This window comes from Geotrypetes seraphini, chromosome 16 (genome assembly GCF_902459505.1).
Source record: "Geotrypetes seraphini chromosome 16, aGeoSer1.1, whole genome shotgun sequence".
NCBI classification, from domain to species: Eukaryota; Metazoa; Chordata; class Amphibia; order Gymnophiona; family Dermophiidae; genus Geotrypetes; species Geotrypetes seraphini.
Genome location: NC_047099.1, coordinates 16,294,234 through 16,316,297, shown reverse-complemented (window position 1 = coordinate 16,316,297; position 22,064 = coordinate 16,294,234). Strand labels below are relative to the sequence as shown.

At 42.4% G+C, this 22,064-nt stretch overlaps 1 protein-coding gene across 1 annotated transcript in view; it reads right to left on the bottom strand.

Moving 5' to 3' along the window:
* The window catches only part of LOC117349743 (vomeronasal type-2 receptor 26-like), a 32,544-nt gene extending 10,682 nt beyond the window's left edge, over positions 1–21,862 (bottom strand). The window contains exons 1-4 of the mRNA XM_033923335.1: positions 21,831–21,862; positions 20,617–20,908; positions 13,615–14,421; positions 10,598–10,825 (exon numbers count right to left, since the gene is read on the bottom strand). Of these exons, the coding sequence (XP_033779226.1) occupies positions 10,598–10,825; positions 13,615–14,421; positions 20,617–20,908; positions 21,831–21,862 (1,359 nt within the window). The remainder of the gene's footprint in view (positions 1–10,597; positions 10,826–13,614; positions 14,422–20,616; positions 20,909–21,830) is intronic.
* Positions 21,863–22,064: the final 202 nt, after the last annotated feature.

The following is a 22,064-nucleotide window of genomic DNA, read 5'->3' as shown; positions in this document are numbered from 1 at the left end:
GCCTGTTTAAAATGCATACGGTATATAAACAATGGTTTCACATTGTCAAGTCCCCTCTGATGCTGCACTACAGAATAATCTCTTTACTGTGTTTCCCTGATGGAGAACATTGGGGACATTAAATGGTACAATATATGGTATGATGGATAAAGCTGGCCATACACGGTACGATTTTTCGGCCGACCGATTCTTCAGCCGTCAAATAAGACAGCCCCCCCTTTTTAGAAAAAAATGTAAATAAGGCATCCCCCCGAAAATAAGCCCTAGAGCATATTTTGGCCTTCCAAAAAAAATAAGACAGTGTCTTACCATCGGGGAAACAGGGTAGTAGATGACGGCAGATAAAGACCCGAATGGTCCATCCAGTCTGCCCAACCTGAGTCAGGCTATAGGGCAGTTAGAAAAGCTATAAGGAATTTAGCTGCACCCAGTAAACCCAGGCAGAGAAAGGCTGCTTTGGAACCAAAGCCCATCCCCCTCTATAGGCTGAAGGGGATTGGCTCTGAGCTGCTTAAGAGCAGACTGATGCAAGCAGCAGGAGGAGGAGGAGCGAGTGACCAGGGTGAGTCACTCCCACAGCCCAAGGCAAGGCAGGAGCCGTGGGGCCAAGCAGCAGAGCCAACAGTTTCAGATTGGCCTATGCAGGAGGTGGAAGAAATCTTCCCTACCTCAGACTTCCAGATCGCTGACTGTGTGGAAGGAATGGAGGTACAAGCTACTGGCCCTATGATAGTGAGCCAGACAGAATGCATAGACATTGAATGAAAGGAAGTGAGTAACTGTGAAGCAATTAGTGTTTTGTTTTTTTCTTTCTTCTTGTGCTTTCTTTCTGTGCAAGAAAAGCCTGAAGAATTTGCTATGTGTTTGGGCTTTATTATGATTTTTGGTTTAAGTACAATACTTACCTGACTACTGACTACTGGATTTACTTAAAGCCAAGTTTGAGCAAAAGAACCTAAAGGTTGAATATTTAAGTTTATTTTTGTACTGTGAAAATCCTGCTGTGGCTCCCGTTCCTGGGAAGCTAATTAGCTTATCTCCCTCAGCTGTTTGTTTTTGCCTTCCATGAGGTAGCTGAAGAAACGCTGGGTGCTGAGCAAGGCTGTGCTGTGGCTTACTGCCTAATGAGGTATCTAAGATTGTTTGTAACAAGGGTTTGTTCTGAACGTTGCCTGACTGCTGAAAGACAGCTGTTTCATGCCTCTAACAAATATTGCTGGGAGAGAATTTAACTTGTGTTTGAACACCATTATAAAGTGCATTTCTGAAGAGTACAAAGTCTCAGGCAAAACCATCTGTATGAGATTTCTGTTTTGGCATTTCTTTATTTTTGCAATGGACTTTGTTTTGAATGAAATGTTACAGTGACTTTGTTTTATGTTGCACCTTTTTGACCACTGGGGTCAGAATAAACACCTTATTTTTGCCTTGGAGCATTTTGTCTGAGTGGTGGTGTTTTATGAGGTCATACTTACCTTTCTCTCCCCAGCCTAGGCAGTCACCTAGTGCCAACTAAAAAGTCCTGAAGATACCCCTGGTTAAAGGGGACATGCCAGAATCCCCGTGTTTGTCACACGATAGCTCTGCGCTGAGGAGTATTGGTGACAGATTTAGTGTATTTCAAGTTGAAAGATGCAGCGGCGGCTCCTCTCAAGATCCCCAACTACATCGGACTTCCACGCAGGTGGGGATTCGTGAGAGGAGCCGCTGCCACGTCTTCAGTGGCGTACCAAGGGGGGGGATGGTCTGCCCCGGGTGCAGCCTTAGGGGGGGGTGCAAAACTGGCCAGGTCCGGACCTGGCTGGCTGTGCACCCCCCCTAAGGCTGACGTCGGAGAGGAAGTTCGGGCCAGCCAATCGCTGCCTGGCTGGGCGGAACTTCCTCTCCGACGGCAGAATTGACGTCGGGGGAATGCTGGTCAGCCCAACGGTGGGAAGCAGAGAGAGCTTGGGGCAGCCATGGCGGTGTCTTTGGGGCCTGTTTCCCCCGATGGTGGCAGCAGTGGTTTTGTGGAGGGTAGGGAGAAAGAAAGAAAGGGGGCAGGCAGGGAGACGGAAGGGAAACAGAAAAAAAGAAAGGGGGCATCAAGAGAGAAAAAAGAAAGAAAGGGCAGGGAGAGAGGAAGAAAAAAAGTTAGGGGAGGGAATGAGGTCTGGAGGAGAGGAAGCAAGGGTGAATGAAGGGAAGAATGAAGGCTGAATGAAGGGAAGAAAGATTGAATGCATAGTCAGAAGATGAAAGTGCAACAAGAGACTCATGAAATCACCAGACAAGGTAGGAAAAATTATTTTATTTTAAATTTAGTGATCAAAATGTGTCTGAATTTATATATGCTGTCTATATTTTGCACTATGGCCCCCCTTTTACTAAACCGCAATAGTGTTTTTTAGCGCAGGGAACCTATGAGCGTCGAGAGCAGTGCTGGGCATTTAGCGCAGTTCCCTGCGCTAAAAATTGCTATTGTGGTTTAATAAAAAGGAAGGGGGGTATATTTGTCTATTTTTGTATGGTTGTTACTGAGGTGACAATGCATAGAGTCATCTGCCTTGATCTCTTTGAAAAAAACCCAGAATAGGAATGATAATTATTTTCTCAGCGTATAGTGTGCTTTGTGTTTTTTAATTTTATTGTTGGTAGATCATTTTGACTTGGTCATTTTAAAGTAGCTCGCAAGTCCAAAAAGTTTGGGCACCCCTGAGCTAGAGCGTTGAAGCTGTGTATTTCTATTTTATCCCCCCTTTTACAAAACTGTGGAGCGTTTTTTAGCACCAGCCATGGTGGTAGCAGCTCTGATGCTCAGAATTCTATGAGTGTCAGAGCTGTTACCACCGTGGCTAAAATCCACACTACAGTTTTGTAAAAGGGGGAGGGGTTAGTTTGTGATGACATATTCCATACTAGGCAAAGGTGTTTTCTGCGTTCTGTGTGTTCGAAAGACATGGTTTTCTGTTAGGATTGGCGGTGTAGGATTGATCTGTGCTGGTCTGGCTTGTTTAGTTTTACAATGGGTGTATTGATGTACTGCTCATTGCAATTTGTAAGATGCTGCCTTTTCCTAGGTACTAATGTGTGGCGTGTGGCTTGTTACTAAAAATCATGTTTTTCGTACAGATGGGGGGGGGGTGCCAAAAAATGATGGGCCCCTGGTGTTACATATGCTAGGTACGCCACTGTATGTAAAGATACCAGAAAGCTGGCGAAGCAAAAACTTTAAGTAAATTGTTATTCTTCTAAATTTTGAGTATTTAACCCTCCCACAATCTCACGGGCACTCGTCCTCCATGCCTGCTCATAAATTTGTGGAGTATGTAACTTGTCGCTCATGCATATTTTTTTTTGCACACACCTCATCAATCCTTAGAGGGAACATTGAATAAAATCTCATCTTGTGGCGTTGCCGGTGCCGGGTTTTGACTTAGGCCCCGTTCACCGCTCAGCCACGACCGACTTGTACGTGCCTTCAAAATAAGTTGAAGGTCCTGCTGGCTAAAAATAAGAAAAGAATTAATTAGTCAAGATTAATAAAGTTCTTCCATCAAATGATGTCTCACTTTATTGGCAATGAAACTTTCTCCGTGGTTAGATTGTGCACTTCAAAGAAACAAGAGAAAATAAACCTGGGCTTTCAAAATATAGCCCTCGCCTTCTTGGCAAGTACAAACAGGTAAGTGTCCCGTACAGTACTTAATAGCTCAGTTCTAGTAGTCCCAATATCTGAGCAGGTAAAGAAAACAACATACTGCTATCATAATTTTCCAGATTCAACAGTCTTTCAAAAGGTTGCTCCTAGGCTTGAGAGCAATGTTGCAGAGGCCTGGTTTATAACCGGCCTGCCCCAACCAGCTAAGCACACTGGCGGGGGAAGGGAGTAGCTGAATCCACCTGAAATGAGCTTTTAGACAGCTTGCCAAAAAATTGGCCCCACAAACCCAACTCAAGGATGGTTGGTGGATTCTCCCCACTACAGTTCCTTTATACCATAGGTCTCACACACTCTGCAAAAAGGCAGAACATAAAACTAGCCAACAAAATGCACTTGGCTTTAAAGTCCCAAAACAGCTCCCTCATGGCTGTGAGCTTTGCACAGCTCACTTGGCTTCACCTTGGTGCTTGTAGCAAAACAAAAAAAACCACCAAAGTTTTAAACCCACAAGAAGAAAAATAAAGTTAATGCACTTAACTTTCCTCCATTGATATTTCTTGTGGCTCCATGGAATACTCCAGGAATTCCATGGGTTCAGTGCTGGCTGTTGGGTTGGCTTCAGGGACAGGGGCTGCCTCTGACATTTCAATGTCCTCTCCTAGGGCTGAGTCAGGAGCCCGGTCCTCAGAGTCTGCTTCCTGGTCAGAGCCAGGATAGACTGCCTTAGACTTCCTCAGGGCAGCCTCTAGAGCATGCAGCTGACCACGCCCTAGCTTGCAAGGGGGTAGGGCAGCTTGCTGCTTATACTGGGCTTTCCTTGGGGCTTTAATCAGTACTGGCAGCTGTGCACTCACTACCTGTCCTAGGAGTTTGTTTCTTGGGCTGTTCCTTTAGGCGACACCCCTCTTGCTGCTCTGGGCTATTCTCACATTCTTCCTGCCCTCCCCAGGGCTCAGGAACTTGGTGTCTCAATTGAAACTCTGCTCCTAGCTGTGAACTAGAGTTTGCCCTGTCACATTGGTTAGCCCTTTTTATGATAAGGCTAGGGTTAGGAGAAGACTTGCCTGGAACAAGCTTAGCTTTAAGGCTAGGGTTGTGACAATATTCATTCTCTCTTTACAATGTGTTCTTTGTTCATCTTTGTTTTTATTCTCACATTGCTTCCACAAGATTATGTATGTTTGTACTTTATAAGATTACTAGTCTTTAAGCCCGTTACATTAACGGGTGCTAGAGACTCCTCTTCCTGTATAAAGTTGGTTGTTTTTTTTCCATTTTAAGCTTCCTCCCCCTCCCTTTCCCCTTCATGTCTTTCAACCCCCTTGCATTTCCCTTTGCACAGTCTCCCTCATGCTGTGATCTTGCTTCATCTGCTCCTTCTGCGCAAGCCACCAGAGCAGAGAGGACGGGGCGGAGGGAGCTGCCGGCCAGGGCCGGTGCAGAGGAGCTAGGCGGCTGGAGGAGTAGCAGCAGCCGCTGCCGATCGCAGCCTCCGTCCCGCCTTCGCCTACCTGGATTTGCTTTTTTTTCTTATAGTTTTCTTGCTTCATCCGCTCCTTCTTCTGCATGGGCCACCAGAGCAGAGAGGATGGGGCGGAGGGGGCTGACGGCCGGGGCCGGCGGAGAGGAGCTAGGTGGCTGGAGGAGTAGCAGCAGCCGCTGCCGATCGTAGCCTCTGTCTCGCCTTCGCCTACCTGGATTTGCTTTTTTTTCTTTGTAGTTTTCTTCACCGTTTCTTGCATTGCACCGGGAAGGTAGAGAGCGGCCTGCAAGGTTCGCTACAGTGGCTGGTGAACCTCAGCAGGCCGCTTTGAAGAGGACCGGCAGTGGGAGGAAGGAGTCGCTGGCACAAGCGCCTCCAGCTAGCGCAGGCGCCGTGAGGACTGGCACAGAAGCACACCTCAAGCCACCAGGACTCACGGATTTTCGACAGCGCATTCGCGCTCTAGGGTTTTATTATTATAGATGTATTATTGTATTTCACAATATTTTTCTTATATGTCTTCATTTATGAACTGCATTATTTATTATTTTTTATGTACATTATAATAGAGATAATCATGTTCTCAAAAGAGACCATGGGATCCTTTTTCAAAGCCGCACTAGGGCCTTAACGCGCAGAAGAGCGCGTGCTAAATTGCCGCATGTGCTAGCCACTACCGCCTCCTTTTGAGCAGGCGGTAGATTTCAGGCCAGCGCGCGCTAATCTGGTGCATGCGTTAAAACCACTAGTGCGGCTTTGTAACAGGAGCCCCATATCTTATGTCTTTCCATAAGTCATTCTAGATTGTAAGTGATGTCACTCACTCACTTAGCATACTATTCATAAGCACACTAGTTGCATCAGTGGTATTCGTTGAGGTTCATTTAAGCTAGTTACTTCTCTGTCATTTTTAGGTTCACTTCATATTTCACTTTTTACTCTTTTAATTTTATTTTTAGTTTCCCTCTTTGTTTTTATATATTTTTGTTTTTATCTTTTTCATCTTTCCTGAATTGTCCTTTATGATCCTGTTATATATATTTTTTTCCCACGGTTTCCTCTTAGATTCAAGATACGCCCATTTATCTATCATAGGTCTTTATGGTAGTGCTGTCTCTTTTATGGAGTTTGAGACACGCCCCCTGATCAATCATGGCTCTCCACGTTTTTGAAATGGCCTATTTTTTCATCTGAATCTCCACAGTGTTCTTGTTTTGCTTTGCTGCAAGTTTGTGCTGGAACTGTCAGTTCGCGATTATCTTATAACTGCATAGGCTTATGGTAAGTCTTACCTTCATGTTTGCCAATTTGTATATGTTGTTATCATCTTAAATTGTCCTTTCAAATCGTTGGATTTTTTAATTTTGCTTTTTAAATTTTGCTTCTTAATTTGACCATTAATCTTAAAACTCCTTCACATCTACAGTCCTTGTCGGCGGTTATGTCCTTAGGACACCCATATTTGCCACTCCTTATCCCTTTATTTTTTACAAGTTTTTCATTCCACACATTATAACCCTTCAAGTTAATGAGAGCTCCCTAGCCTCATTTTTAAATATTGGTTATGTAAAAATTTTGTAGTTCCCTTTTTATTTGGTGCTTTTCTATTATGCTCTTTAAAGATTCCCTGGAATGCATTCATTACGGTTTTAAATGGCTCCTTCACCATTTTTCATATAAATATACGTGTATATTTATCAGTTCTATGGTTTTTTAAGATATTTTTACTCATTCCCTTTTCTTTACCATTATCATAGTCTCTTAGCACTGTCCATATGTTTAATAAAGAAACTTTTTAGTTTTTACTCTAACTGATGTATATATGTTTTTGAATGTTATTTTTATTTTAATTCATTATCAGTTTAAATTGTGGTTTGACTCATAACCTTCTCAGCCTTGGTATGTCTTTTTCATCATTACCTTATCTATTTTGCTTTATGTTTTGGTTCTTGCGTCTTGCTTTATGATCAGCACTCTGCACTTTTATGTTCCCTACATAGCACTTGGCACTTAAGCACTTTCATTGATTCTTATGTTGTTATGCTTTCACATTTCACATGTATTCACTTTTATCATGTTCTCTTCCCAAGCACCCGGGTTGGCTTTTATGTATTCATGTATTATTCATCTTATTCTATAAACATCACATAAGGCTTTTTATTATATTATTTTTTATTATTATTTATCTTTCAACCCATTTCATTATTTATTAGCCCATCATTTTAAGAATGCCCACTTTTTGTTTGACTGTTTTTGTTTATTAGTCCAGAAAATGTACATTCTTAGGTATTCTCATTTAGATTTGTTCAGGACCCCTGAAGAAGGCGTGTTTACTGAAACACGGACCGTGTCGGATCCATTGGTCTGCTGAAAGGTGGTATCACTGACCGCATTTAATATTTGATACAATAAACATAGCCTGCATCTTGCACATATTGTATGCAGTTTGTTTTTGTTTCTCGTTTGTTGTTTCTATACTGCAGTCTTCATTGGATTTTTCTTCAATCAATAAATAACATGTAGTTTTTCAAATACAGACCCCAATGGTGCCATATGTAAGATGAAAAATAGGGCAGACAATGTTGACCCCTGTGGCACACCCATCAATATCATATACCTATCAGAAATTTTTCCATCCACCATCTGGACATTGGTACGACGAGTGAGGTGATTAAATTTGCAGACGATGCAAAGTTATTCATAGCAGTGAAGACACAGGGGGATTGCGAAGATCTGCAACATGACATAATCAAGCTTGAGAAATGGGCATCGACATGGCAAATGCGGTTCAACGTGGATAAGTATAAAGTGATGCATGTCAGTAACAAAAATCTCATGCACGAATACAGGATGTACGGGACAGTACTTGGAGAGACCTCCCAGGAAAGGGACTTGGGAGTTCTGATCGACAAGTTGATGAAGCCGTCCACACAATGCATGGCAGCGGCGAAAAGGGTGAACAGAATGCTAGGAATGATAAAGAAGGGGGATCACGAACAGATCGGAGAAGGTAATCATGCCGCTGTACCGGGCCATAGTGCGCCCTCACCTGGAGTACTGCGTCCAGCACTGGTCGCTGTACATGAAGAAGGACACGGTACTACTCGAAAGGGTCCAGAGAAGAGCGACTAAAATGGTTAAGGGGCTGGAGGAGTTGCTGTACAGTGAAAGATTAGAAAAAATGGGCCTTTTCTCCCTCGAACAGAGGAGATTGAGAGGGGACATGATTGAAATATTCAAGGTACTGAATGGAATAGACTTTTAGTAGATAAGTACAGGTTATTCACCCTCTCCAAGGTAGAGAGAACGAGAGGGCACTTTCTAAAATTGAACGGGGATAGATTTCGTATGAACGTAAGGAGGTTCTTCTTCACCCAGAGAATGGTAGAAAACTAGAACACTCTTCCGGAGTCTGTCATAGGGGAAAACATCCTCCAGGGATTCAAGACAAAGTTAGACAAGTTCCTGCTGAACCGGAACGTATGCAGGTAGGGCTAGTCTCAGTTAGGGCTGATCTTTGACTAGAGGGCCGCTGCGTGTGTGGACTGCTGGGCACGATGGACCACTGGTCTGACCCAGCAGTGGCAATTCTTATGTTTTTAACTTTAACTTTAACTTTATTCTTATATACCGCCATACTCAGCGAGTTCTAGGCGGTTTACATCAATTAGCAAATGACCTGCATTGACAAGCAAATTTACAGCAAATTACAAGCAGATTTACGATAAATTACAACAATTTACAGCAGTCAGCAATGAAATTACAGCGATTTACAACAGTCTGCAATGAGGGGAAGATTTACAACAATTTAACAGAGATTGCAGCTTTGATCGAACTAGACAAGGGAAGTAGAGAGTGGGAAAGAGGGAGGGTCTGGTGAAGGAGGAAGGGGGCAGGGGTGGGGCAAGTGTTATGTGGGGTGAAGGGAATATTAAGGGTCGTGTTTGCTGAATAGGTAAGTTTTTAGTAGTTTTCTGAAGGCAAGGTAAATGGGGGCCTCGAGTATCATCTGGGCTAGCCATGGGTTCGACTTGGCTGCTTGGAAGGCGAAAGTTCTATCGAGGAATCTTTTGAGAGGACAGTGTTTTGGCGAAGGGAAGGCGAACAGTTGAATTCTGCGTGATGTCCTGTTGTTGCAATAAAGGTTAAAGTGGGTATTTATGTAACTTGGAGAACTGTTAAGCGATTTGTAGCAGAAACATGCGAATTTAAAAAGAACTCTAGATTCAAATGGTAGCCAGTGTAGTTGGTGGTAGAAAGGGGTGACATGTTCCCATTTCTTTAGGCCAAAGATGAGGCACACTACGGTATTTTGGATTATTTTTAGTCTCCTGGTAGTTTTCTTTGTGGCGTTAAGGAAGATGATATTGCAGTAGTCGAGAATGCTGAGGATGGAGGATTGTACAAGTAGGCGGAATGCAGTGTCATTGAAGTATTTTTTTATGGTGCGAAGTTTCCAAAGTACCGAGAAGCTTTTCCTAACGATGAGGTCGGTATGGTTATTTAGGGATAGGTTTTTGTCCAGCGTGACTCCCAGAATTTTTATGGTCGGATCGAGGGGGAAGGTCACTCCTTTTAGTTGAATTGTGGTTTCCTTGATTTTATCTTTGGGGGAGGCTAGGAAAAATTTTGATTTGTCGGGGTTTAATTTCAGTCTGAATGAAAGCATCCAGAGTTCTATCTGGTTGAGAATGTTTGTGATGTGGTCGAGTAGTTCTTGTGAAAAGTTGGTTAGTGGGATGGCTATTGTGATATCGTCTGCATAAATGAAGAATTTGAGATTTAGGTTGTGTAAGAGTTTACCTAGGGAGGCTAGGTATATGTTGAATAGGATGGGGGATAGGGGGGAGCCCTGCGGGACCCCACAGGTGTTGTCCCAGCAGTGAGAGAAAGAGTTATTCTTGAATACCTTGTATGATCTATTTTGTAGGAACCCCTGAAACCAGTTGAGGACCTGGTCTGAGATGCCAATGTGAGCTAGGCATTCAAGGAGAATGGTGTGGTCGACCAGGTCAAAAAGCACTGCTCAGGTCGAGTTGTATGATCAGGGCACTTGAGCCCTGACTGAAGAGCGTGTGGAGGTGGTCGAGAAGGGAGGCTATGATGGTTTCAGTGCTGTGGTCCACGTGAAATCCTGATTGGTTGTCACATAGAATGTTGAATTTTTCAAGGTATGCAGAAAGTTCCGCCTTTATCATCCCTTCCGCTATTTTGGTAAATAGGGGGATGCTGGCGATCGGCCTATAGTTAGATGGGGAGTTAGGTGGTTCTTTCGCGTTTTTTAAAATTGGGGTAATCATTATATGACCTTGCTCCGACGGGAAGTTTCCTGTGGATAGTGTTCCAAAATAGCGGAAGGGATGATGTTCTTATGAAGGATCGTTTCCCATTCTCCTCCAACTCCTAGCTGTTTATATAGGATATATTGCATAATGTGAGCTAAAAAAATATTTTAATAGATATTGCCATACCTGGTTAAAGTGTGGGTTCCACAAGATGGCACTTTGGTTGACAAAGAGCTGCTGGCCCTCTGGAGCTGATTGATTGAAGCTTCCAATTTTAACACTGTGAAAGGAACCATCCGGGAGCAGGATCAAATTTACAATGTCATAGTAAGCTGGTACATTCCCTTTGTCATTAAAGAAAACATCTTGTCCATCAGGCATTTTGAAATGAACCTTCTTAATGTATTGGTTGAGCTATAAATGGAAAGAAATGATTAGGATATTGTATCCAGGATAATGGTTGAAACTTGACAATTGGAATTAATATTCATTAGATTCAAACATTTGCTAATTCAAGGAAATACTTACTGTACCTGGAAGTATTTATGGTACTGCAGAGATATCATCTGCACCTCATCTGCAAGAATATACATCCTGTAGTACCATGAGTTCATAGTCAAATGCGCGCAAGACAAAAGCGCGCAGACAATTGCTTGAAGACAATTGAGCGCAAGACAACTGAGCGTGAAACAACAGAGCGCAAGACAACTGAGCATAAGACAATAGCGCACAGGACATTATAGCGCAAGATAATAGCGTGCAAGACAATAGCGCACAGGATCTTATATCATAAGGTAAATGGGCGTAGGTCTATATTGTTTTTTCAGTATTGTGGTCTTTTGCCCCTAGTGCCTTCTTCCTATGCCCGCAGTGTCTATTCTTCTGATCCAAGCTAACCTGATTCATCCCTCCTCTTTCCCCTCCTAGTCTTTATTTTTTGCTGTGAGGTTTCCACCTGTTTTTTTCTGCAAATCCAACCAGGCCACCTACTAGAGGTGTGTAACATTCAGTAAGTTCCGTTATTTACATTATTCTAAGTTTACCACCTGTAATCATTTATTTGTGTTTTTCATGCAGGATATTTTTGTTCTATGACTTCACAGAATGTGTTGAAGCTAATTGCTCATTACATTTGCATGATAATCGCTACATGACAGAATACATTTTTCAAAGTGTTTATGATGTTCATTTTCTCATTGTATTTCTGAGGTTAAAATAAATAACCATGGCAATTCAAAGTATGGACTGAGTAGATGTATAATAATTTATTTATTTCTGGTTAACTGTTTCATTTACCAAAGTATAATGGTATACAGCGAAATACACTACCAGTGAACATATCGAATGGACAAAACAGGTCCCTAGGACAAAGTTAAATCCAATGTAAGTATTAAAATGAACACAATTAAACATGAAGTAAACAGTGAATCATAACATTGAAATGACCACCACATAATAGTTTACAAATTATAGGTGCTGGTGAGCTTATCAGGGCAGGGAGATTCCTTCATCATTTTAGCACCAATGTAAGTTGCTTAATGGCACTTATGCTGTTTCATTTATTGTTAGAAATACAAGTAGAAGGCTAGGTCATGAAAGGAAAGACGATCACTTAAACTGGTAAAGGTGGTGACAGACTAATATGACTATCACTATGTTCTGCAATGGAAAAGAGCATTCAAAATGGAAAAGACAATTACATCTAATAAAATATAGGAATAGGCTGCTGATGAAGCAAGAGTACGAAAGCCCAATTTCACGGAACGAGAAATATTCCGTTTAACGTAGTACTTCTCGTTAAATGAGAAATTATTGTTCCCCTTAGATCCTCCAAAGAGTATACCTAGGCATGAGGAGTCAATGAGGGGGTGGGGGCCAGCCTAGGGGGGAGGGAATTAGAGAGGGCAAGGACAAGGGCATCCTTTGGGGAGTTGACATTTGCCAGCTGAATATTGACTGGTATGTTACTAATAATTGAGTAGCTATTCAAATGAGGGGATCCTGCCAGCATAAATCCCAAGCTGTAGACTTGTAGGAGACATTCAGAAACATTTAACTGGGTGGTGCCACTGAATATCCACACTGACTGCAGTATCATCGTCCAAAAGAGCTAGGGTACCCCAGGTCAGAACCAATAGATAAGTGAGCTCTGGTAAATGTCAATGCCTATACCTACAAACAAAGATAAGATAACACAAAAGGTAGTTTTCTCTTTGCTTGGTTAGGTATGGGAATACCAGAACTGAAGTATAATTTACCAATGAACCATATGTTCAATACCAGTATCTGGTAATAAATCCACAAGGAGTATCCAGGACATGGCTTCAGATGCTTTGAAATTACTGACCACTGTAGACTGAAAATTGCCCAGAATGTATTTTGGTCACTAATTTATATTTCCAAAGACATGAAACAAGAATAAATATTTTACTAAATCAGGCCAAACACAATATTACAGTACAGGAAATATATATATAGAAAGATATAATGGCACTAAAAAGGTTCAAAGAAGAGCGGCCAAGATGATAAAGAGGATGGAACTCCTCTCATATGAGGAAAGACTAAAAAGGTTAGGGCATTTTAGCTGGGAGCAGAGAAAGCTGAGGGGAGAGATGATTTTTTTTTTTTAATATTCTTTATTCATTTTGAAAACTTACAGCAAGCGTACAGGAATATATCATTAGTAACAACAATAACACTTGTAATTCTCATATAATTCTACAAACATAAAAATTATATCCCGTCCCACCCACCTTCTTTCAAATATTATTGGAGAGATGTGATTGAAGTCTGCAAAATTCTGAGTGGAGTAGAACTGTTAGAAGTAGACAGATTTTTCACTCTATCAAAAATTGCAAAGTTTCAGGGAAATACTTTTAAAACTAATAGGAGGAAATATTTTTTCACTCAGAGAAGAGTTAAGCTCTGGAAGAGCAGATAGCATAGCTGGTTTTAAGAAAAGTTTGGACAATTGCCTGGAGAAAGAGTCCATAGTCTGTTATTGAGAAAGACATGGGGGAAGCCTCTACTTGCCCTGGATTGGTAGCATGGAATGTTGCTACTATTTGGGTTTTGGCCAGGTACCAGGGACCTGAATTGTCCATCGTGAGAACAGGCTACTGGGCTTGATGGACCATTGGTGTGACCCATTAAGTCTATTCTTATGTTCTTATATTTACTTGAAAATAGTCAAGAACATTTACCTGCCATGGCTGGAATTCCAGATTTTGGTCTTTCCCAGTTTGAGTCTTGGCTGTGTACATATTATGCAAAGCATGAGCCAAGACTTGGACTGAGGTGTAGAGACGATAAGTGAAGTGAAAATTATCCACATCAAACTCCAAATGGGAGAGATTAGACAGCATCTGCCCTGAGCATTTGAATAAGTCAGACCGTGGATCACAGTTGAATGCATGCATCCAGAGATGCCACAGGAAAAAGGGTTCTGGGAATGTGGATGGGTGGATACTGTAAAGGAACTCCTTAAATCCTTGGATCTCTCCTTTAGCAATGTTGAATGCTAGAGAACGATTGAGTGTGATACAAACTGAATCTACATTTTCGGCATTTATGTTTGCAAGGGAAGAGGAGGCAGCAGAGATGATCCAAACTTTATTAACAATTTTATGCCAGTCTGGGTATATGCAGAGTTCTGTTGCCAAGAAACTGTCAGTGCTGAAGAGAATTACCACATTGGCCAAAGAATTCTTGACCATGTTAATAATCTGTTTAAGTCTTTTTAATTCTTGTGATGACATCATACTGATTCCAGGTACCATTTCCATAAAAGCAACACAGTTGCCAGCCCTGGTAATCTCCCTCTTCAGTTCTTCAGCACATTTCTGATCACCCTCATCATTTGAAGTGAGAATCCCCACCCAGTTCCATCTGAAGAAGTTCAACAACTGAATCAAACCCTGATACTGAGAATGTACATTTGGGGCAGTACGATATAAGAATGGAAACTCAATTCGGTTATTAAATCTCTGATCCGTCATTCCATAACTGATCTGTGATTTAAACAAAACATGAACAAAGATATCATTCTTTCATTTCTTTAGTTCTTCTCTCTACCAGTTTGAGTGCTGCACACAACAGTTCTGCTGAAGCAAGCAAGAATATTAATGAAGAGGTCACAGGGCTCTGGGCATTGATATATCAAGAAAACTGTGCCTACTCCTTTTCCAAAGACCAGGTAAATAGTCTAGGAATCCTACTTGATTCAAGTCTATCACTCACAAATCAAGTCTCTCGGGTAGTATCTACTTGGCTTTCATTGCTGCCTGGATGTCCTGCTGTCATCTGAAACAAAACAAATTCAAGACTGAACTGCTTCTCTTTCCTCCTAAACCCTCTGCTCCTTCTCCTCCTTTCTGCATCTCGATAAATAATACTGTCATTGTTCCAGTCTCCTCTGCTCACAACCTTGGAGTTGTGTTCGATTCCATCCTCTAATTTCCTATGCACATCCAATAAACTGCTAAGGCCTATCGCTTCTATATCTACATCACCAAAATTCACCCCTTTCTCTCTGAGCACATTACCCAGACCCTTGTTCACACTCTCATAATCTCACGCTTAGATTACTGCAATCTACTTCTAATTGGTCTCCTGCAGTGCCACCTCTCCCCCCTCCAATCGGTGCAAAACTCTTCTGCATGACTCAACATGTGCAACCTCACTACACTCTTCACCCCTCTCCTTAAATCACCTCACTGGCTCCCTATCTGCCTTTGCTTACAGTTCAAGCTCCTATTGCTGACCTACAAGTGTGTTTATTCTGCTGCCCTCAATATCTCTCCTCACTTCTCTCTCCTTTTACATCTCCCAGAGAACTCTGTTCCTCAGATTGTTACTTTTAGCGTTACCCTTCTCCTCCACTACCAATTCCAGACTTTGTTCCTTTCATCTAGCTGCACCCTATGCCTAGAATAAATTACCCATGTTTTTCTTCAAAGCCCCTTTACCTTGTTTAAAGTAGACTGAAATCCCACCTTTTTGATAAAGCCTTCAATCCCCACTGCCCTCCACCAAGCCAGTAGATTAACCGTTCCCCTTAACTGTATCCATGACATTCTGTTTGTTTGTCTTGTGTGTTTAGATTGTAAGCTCTTTTGAGCAGGAACTGTCTATACAATATTGTGTATGCCTGGTAGTGCTATAGAAATTATTAATAATAGTAGTACCGACAACAATTACAGGAAATACTAAGGTATTTTTCTGAGACAGATTTTGACCAACTACTTTATGCATTCATCCTATCCCACATGGATTTTTATTTATTCAGTTTTTTATGCCAGGGAGCTCAGAATGGCTTACATGAATTTATTTAGGTACTCAAGCATTTATCCCTGTCTATCCCAGTTGGCCCACAATCCATCTAATGTACCTGGGGCAATGGAGGATTAAGTGACTTGTCCAGGGTCACAAGGAGCAGTGTGGATTTGAACCCACAACCTCAGGGTGCTGAGGCTGTAGCTTTAATGAAGGGTAAGGGGGATGGAATGTGATATACCACTTTTTCTATGTGGTTGAAATCAAAGTGGTTTACTTACTTTATACCTGGGACAATGGTATACTGAGTGACTTGCCCAGAGTCACAAGAAGCTGCAGTGGGAATTCAACTCACAACCCAGAGTGCTCAAGCAGTTGCTCTAACCCAGGGGTGGGCAAACTTTTTGACCCATGGGCCACATGGGTTCTCAAATTTGACTGAGGGGCTGGGCAGCGTGGGGGGGGGGAGTTGGGGTGTGACGGGTGTGTCTGATGCTGCAGGAGGAAACAGCACTACTGCGGCTGCCAGCTGCTGAATCCTCGCAAATTTTCTTTTTGCACATTGTGCCTCCCTCCTATGTTCTTGGTGCCCCTTCCTATGTCCTTAGTGCCCCAATGCCTCCTTCCTATGCCCCCAGTGCCTCCTTCCTATGTCCATGGTGCCCCAGTGCCTCCTTCCAATGTCCTTGGTGCCCCTTCCAATGTCCTTGGTGCCCCTTCCAATGTCCTTGGTGCCCCTTCCTATGTCCTTGGTGCCCCTTCCTATGTCCTTAGTGTCCCAGTGCCTCCTTCCTATGCCCCCAGTGCCTCCTTCCTATGTCCATTGTGACCAGTCAAACACAAGGCCTGCCAAGGTCCCAGTTAAGCCAGGGGAAAAAGTAAAAATAAAAGCACGGAAGGGAAATTCCAAGATCTCCCAGGGTTATGATTCTGGTAATAATGCCATTGACCACCAGAGGGAGCCGGATTTGTCTGAGCAGGAAGTAGGTGAGCTTTATCCGAGTCACCACCGAGGGAGCCCAAGAGGTCCCTGGAACACTGCTGACTCACTCAGAACAGGGCACGCCCCTAGAGTATGTAAGCCAGCAGTGGCATTCAGACAAGCAGGCCGGTTAGGGAGGAAGTTCAGGCCTTGCCTCCCTGAAGATCCACCTGGGCCAAACAGGAGCAACAGACCTATGCCTATGGAGCTGACTGAGGCTGGACAAGCGGAAGACTTGCCATTCCTGAATGGAGAGCCTATGGACTGTCAAGAAGCTTGTGCAGGCTGTGAATCTGATTATCCTGAGCCTATGAAGGTGGACTTGGCCTCAAGCTGCAAACAGTGAGTGTGGATTATTTGGAACTGTTTGCTTGCTGTGTTTTGTTTTCTTGAATGTTGGTTTTTTTGAGAAAGCTAGGAGTGTGTGGGGAGAGGTTTTGTTGTCACCCTGGGTGGGATTTTGAAGGCCATATCTGTGGCTGTATTTTTGACAAAACCTGTGTCACTCTCCTTTTCTGGCAGTCATATAATAATACTTTCCAAAAGTTGTGGATCTCACTAAAATCCTTAGGATAGGCTATCATACAAGGCTGTAAATACTATCATATATAATATAGAGACAAACCAGGAATCTCAAATGCTCACAATCAGAAGCCCAAAAATATTGTCAAGGCTGGTGACTTATTTAGTGAGCTATCATCGGCCCAGTTATGTTCTCTATAATTGTAAGTATAATTATTAATTTATTAATTTAATTGTTTTAAATATTTTTTCTTTTCTTTTTTCTTTTTCTTTCTTTAAAACAACTAATAAAGTAGTCTAATATTCTAAATATCCGTATCCCTCTCAAATACTATTCAGGGTTACTTAGCTTTCATTTTCTTTAGCTGAAAGTGTTCTGTTTCAGTTTTTCTCCTCAATACTTTATTTCAATTTGTTCTCGACGGAAGATCTCCGTTTCACTCTTATTAATTGAACAGGAGCTTCATCAGGGCAAACGCCAAAAATATCACTGATACCAACGCCGATGCCACACTGGCTGGAGATAAAACAAGGACTGCTCTATACAGCGACTCAAGCAATTTCAAGAGTCTCTATATTATATATGATAGTATTTACAGCCTTGTATGATAGCCTATCCTAAGGATTTTAGTCATATAATATTGCCAGAGGCTTTCCTCATTTTCTTTAATTACTGAGAATTGTGGAAACAAGTATCCTGAACTTTATTTTTTTGATTTGTTGAATTACCTGCTTAGGAGCAGGCAGTGCTAGCTCTGTGGAGAGCTGAAGTCTCAGGAGCAATTGGGACTTAATTAGGGTTGAAAGAAAGTTTGGACTTTATTTTGGACTGTTTTATTTTCTTGCCTCTTTTGGGCAGTTTTGCTTTCTTGCTGTTTGGAATTCTGACTAATGTTGCAAATGTTTGATGAATTACTGACCTGCATGAAGAAATGAGTAAACTGAACTATTTCTCTAAACAACCTCAATTGTTGGGACTTTATTTTGTTTTACTTTAATTTTGGTTCCTGCTGAGAGTCCAGTCCTGCAGGGTGACTCCATGTCGGGTCACACGCTGGTGTGCTGTTTATTGTAACCACCGGGATTGCTACAGAGCCCTGACCTGGGCTACAGTGGTGGTCACACCATAGTACCCAATTGTCTCCTTCCTATGCCCCCAGTGCCTCCTTCCTATGTCCTTAGTGCCCCAGTGCCTCCTTCCTATGCCCTCAGTACCTCCTTCTTATGTCCTTATTGCTCCCAGTGTCTCATTCCTATGTCCTTAGTGCCCCTTCCTATGTCCATGGTGCCCCAGTGCCTCCTTCCTATGTCCTTAGTGTCCCCTTCCTCCCTTCCCCCAAGCCGACCTACACCAGCTTCATTTAATTACTTCCCACCATCCCCTGAAGCCGCACTGAAGACTGCCTACCCCCAAGCCGACCGCCGCCGATTCCTCCGCCCTCCTGGTCCAGCACCCGGCCATCTGCCATCCGCTTGCTCCCCCCATCTGTCCATCTGCTCACCACCGCCACTCGCTCACATATTTACTTACAACCCTGCTTGTGCCGCAATGAAGGGATGGGAAGGGGCAGGCGCGTACCCACAAGCCTTCTCCCAATATCAATTTTGACGTAGGAGAGAAGGTCGGAGCCAGCCAATCCCGGACCATCTCTCCAACATCAGAATTGACGGCAGGAGAAGGCTTGTGGGTACGCGCTTGCCCCTTCTCATCCTTTCATTGCAGCACCAGCCGGACTGTAAGTAAATATAGTGGGTGAGTGGCTGCAGACAAGGGCAAACTACAGCCGCCTCTGATGCCGCGGGCTGGGTTAAAAAGCTAAGCGGGCCAGATAGTTTGCCCATGTCTGCTCTAACCATTAGGCTACTCCTCCACTCTGCAAACAACTTTTCTCAACTACCTATTGAAAAATCTTGAATACTGCGTCTCTGCTTCCCTAGCATTAACTGCTGCTTATCGGCTGCCTATATGGAAATGCTTTAAGGGCCTGATACTGGCCTTTAAAACCTTCCAAAATATGATTCCGGACTACATATTCAATAAACTACCAATCTATGCCCCAACCAGACCCTTAAGGTCAGAAGAAGAGAGACGGTTGTACATATCCCCAGGTCAATCCCTTCTTTTAGAGAGTTCCCACAGACGAGTATTTACACACTTCTTACCCAAATTTTGGAATCAAATCCTATCTTCCATTAGATCACTGGACAGACTCGTGCACTTTAGAAAAGCTGTAAAAACTTACCTTTTTACATTCTGATAGGCCATATAATTACCTTGGACTCAATCTGGACTATGAATGATATTTTTTCCCATGTAAATTAACTCTAATGATTGATTGGTGTGAAATATCAACATTTATCCTATCTAGTTGGTGATGCTTATTCTGTATGTGATAAATGTGTATTTGTATTATCCTTCTGCTATCATTTACTGTGTATGTTACCTTGTAACACATTCTGGGCTCCTTTGGGAGAATGGGCTATAAAACTGAATATATAAAAATTTTGGACCTGAACCTCCTCCAGAACCACAGTACCACTGAGCATGCACAAGAAATCCTGACAGTAGATAGAGAAATGCCACCAATTTCTGCATTAAAAAGCAGCTCAGGAGGAGGGGAGCAGTTCAAGAATTGGCTGGCAAGGCTTTCAGCACCCCCACCAGCAAAAATATCTTTAGCGCCTATGTACAAGTGGAAGTTTAGGGGAGAGGAGGAATATATTGCCCCCCCCAGTCCATCCCTGGGCACCCTCAAAAGACTGACTACACTCCTAGTACAAGTGTTCAGTGACATACCTGGTGGGGCAGGAACACTGGAGGAGAGCACCCCCTCCTCTGGCCAGAGCATCCCCCTCCTCTAGGCAGTGGGAAAGTACATGGATCAGTCGCAGGGTTGTGGCCCTCCTGCATTGACATTAGCTCTATCCCCAATCCTCCTTACTATGCCACAAGAAGTATGACTTCAAAGATGACTCAATTAAGCATCAATTAATTTCCTAGAGAATACTGCAGCTATTTCTCCATATATACACTGGGGTAAAAGGACCAACTCTGCCTACCCTGAAATTAAAGGAGTCAGATACTGTGTTTACGGGGAAAATGATCAGCAAATCCATTCCATATTCTTTTGATACTACTTGGATGAACAGACTAGATAGTCTTTTTCTACTGTCATGTTCTTTGTTTCATTCTTAGCAAACTTCAATTTAGTATTCACCACAAAATGTGTCCTGTAAGAGCTCTAGGGGGATTTTAAATCATCCTAAGCCATGATGGTAAATCTGTGCAACTATCACAGTTTCTGCAAGTTATCTGGACAAAAATTACCTGCATTAATGCAGGATTGAAAAACACAGACAGCACAAAGCAGACACAGATACAGCAAACCCCAAAGGTGAAAAAACCATAGACGGGTACTTCATGTACCTGTGGATATCTATAGATGCTTGTAAGTTTGGATATTGCATCTGAAGTCTCTGAAGAGAAGCTTCCAATGACACCAGCCAGCTGACCGTGCTGGTGACAACTGTATCCAGCAACAGGGTCCTCTTTCCCTGATAAGATAATCACAGCTCCACACAGAGAAATAATTCCCAATGTGCACGAGTCAGTTATATGGAAGCCCAGGGTGATGTTGGGTAATATCTCCAGATTTTGGTTGATCTCCTCAACGGCATAAAAAAAAGCAAAGAGATGTCGATAGTATCGGAGATGATGTCTATGAGCAAAGATATTATATGTTTAATATACTGCATATTCAACAAATTCAAGTGAAGAAACTTGTTTCTACTCAAATTAACCAAAAATTGACATTGAGAGCAAAAACCTCATATGATATATATTTTTTGTATATTCATTACAGACAGGCAAGGACTTCATACACTCAGACACTAATAAGTCCAACAAAGAGATCTATCTGACCTGTTGATTTAATGAATAAGCTAAGTATTTTCTTTTTGTTGAAGTTTCGATTGATATGCAGAATATTTTTTAAGTGAAGATTAAAGCAAATTTTGTTGAATCAAGACATAAAAACGTATTAGTGTCTGGGTGTATGAGGTCCTTGCCTGTCTAGAAACAGAAACATAGAAACATGACGGCAGATAAAGGCCAAATGGCCCATCTAGTCTGCCCATGTGCAGTAACCATTATCTCTTTTTCTCTCTGAGAGATCCCAGTCCCTCTTGAATTCAGACACAGTCTCTATTTCTACCACCTCTTCTGGGAGATTGTTCCATGCATCTACCACCCTTTCTGTAAAAAAGTATTTCCTCAGATTACTCCAGAGCCTATCACCTCTCATTGCAAAGTTTCCTTTCAAATGAAAGAGACTTGAAACATTCACATTTATATTACATAGGTATTTAAATGACTGTATCATATCTCCCCTCTCCCGCCTTTCCTCCAAAGTATACAGATTGAGATCTTTAAGCCTGTCCCCATACGCCTTATTACGAAGACCACACACCATTTTAGTAGCCTTCCTCTGGACCGACTCCATCCTTTTCATATCTTTTTGAAGGTGCAGCCTCCAGAATTGTACACAATATTCTAAATGAAGTCTCACCAGAGTCTTATACAGAGGCATCAATACCTCCTTTTTCCTACTGGCAAACCTCTCCCTAAGCGTTGCGCGTTACCTGCCACAGCATGTGTCCTCTGATGAAGACATTTTCACTACGCCGAAATTTGGATCCTAGTTGGGACCATAGATAGGCACAAGCACTATTTTCATGAATAAAGATTATCCCATAGGTTGAATAGACGCCTCCCTTGCCTTTTATTGGAATGTTAACTTGTAGAATACCATAACTTAAGAATACAGTATATCTCCTGTACATATATATCTCCTCCTCTATGGCTTTCATAAGTGC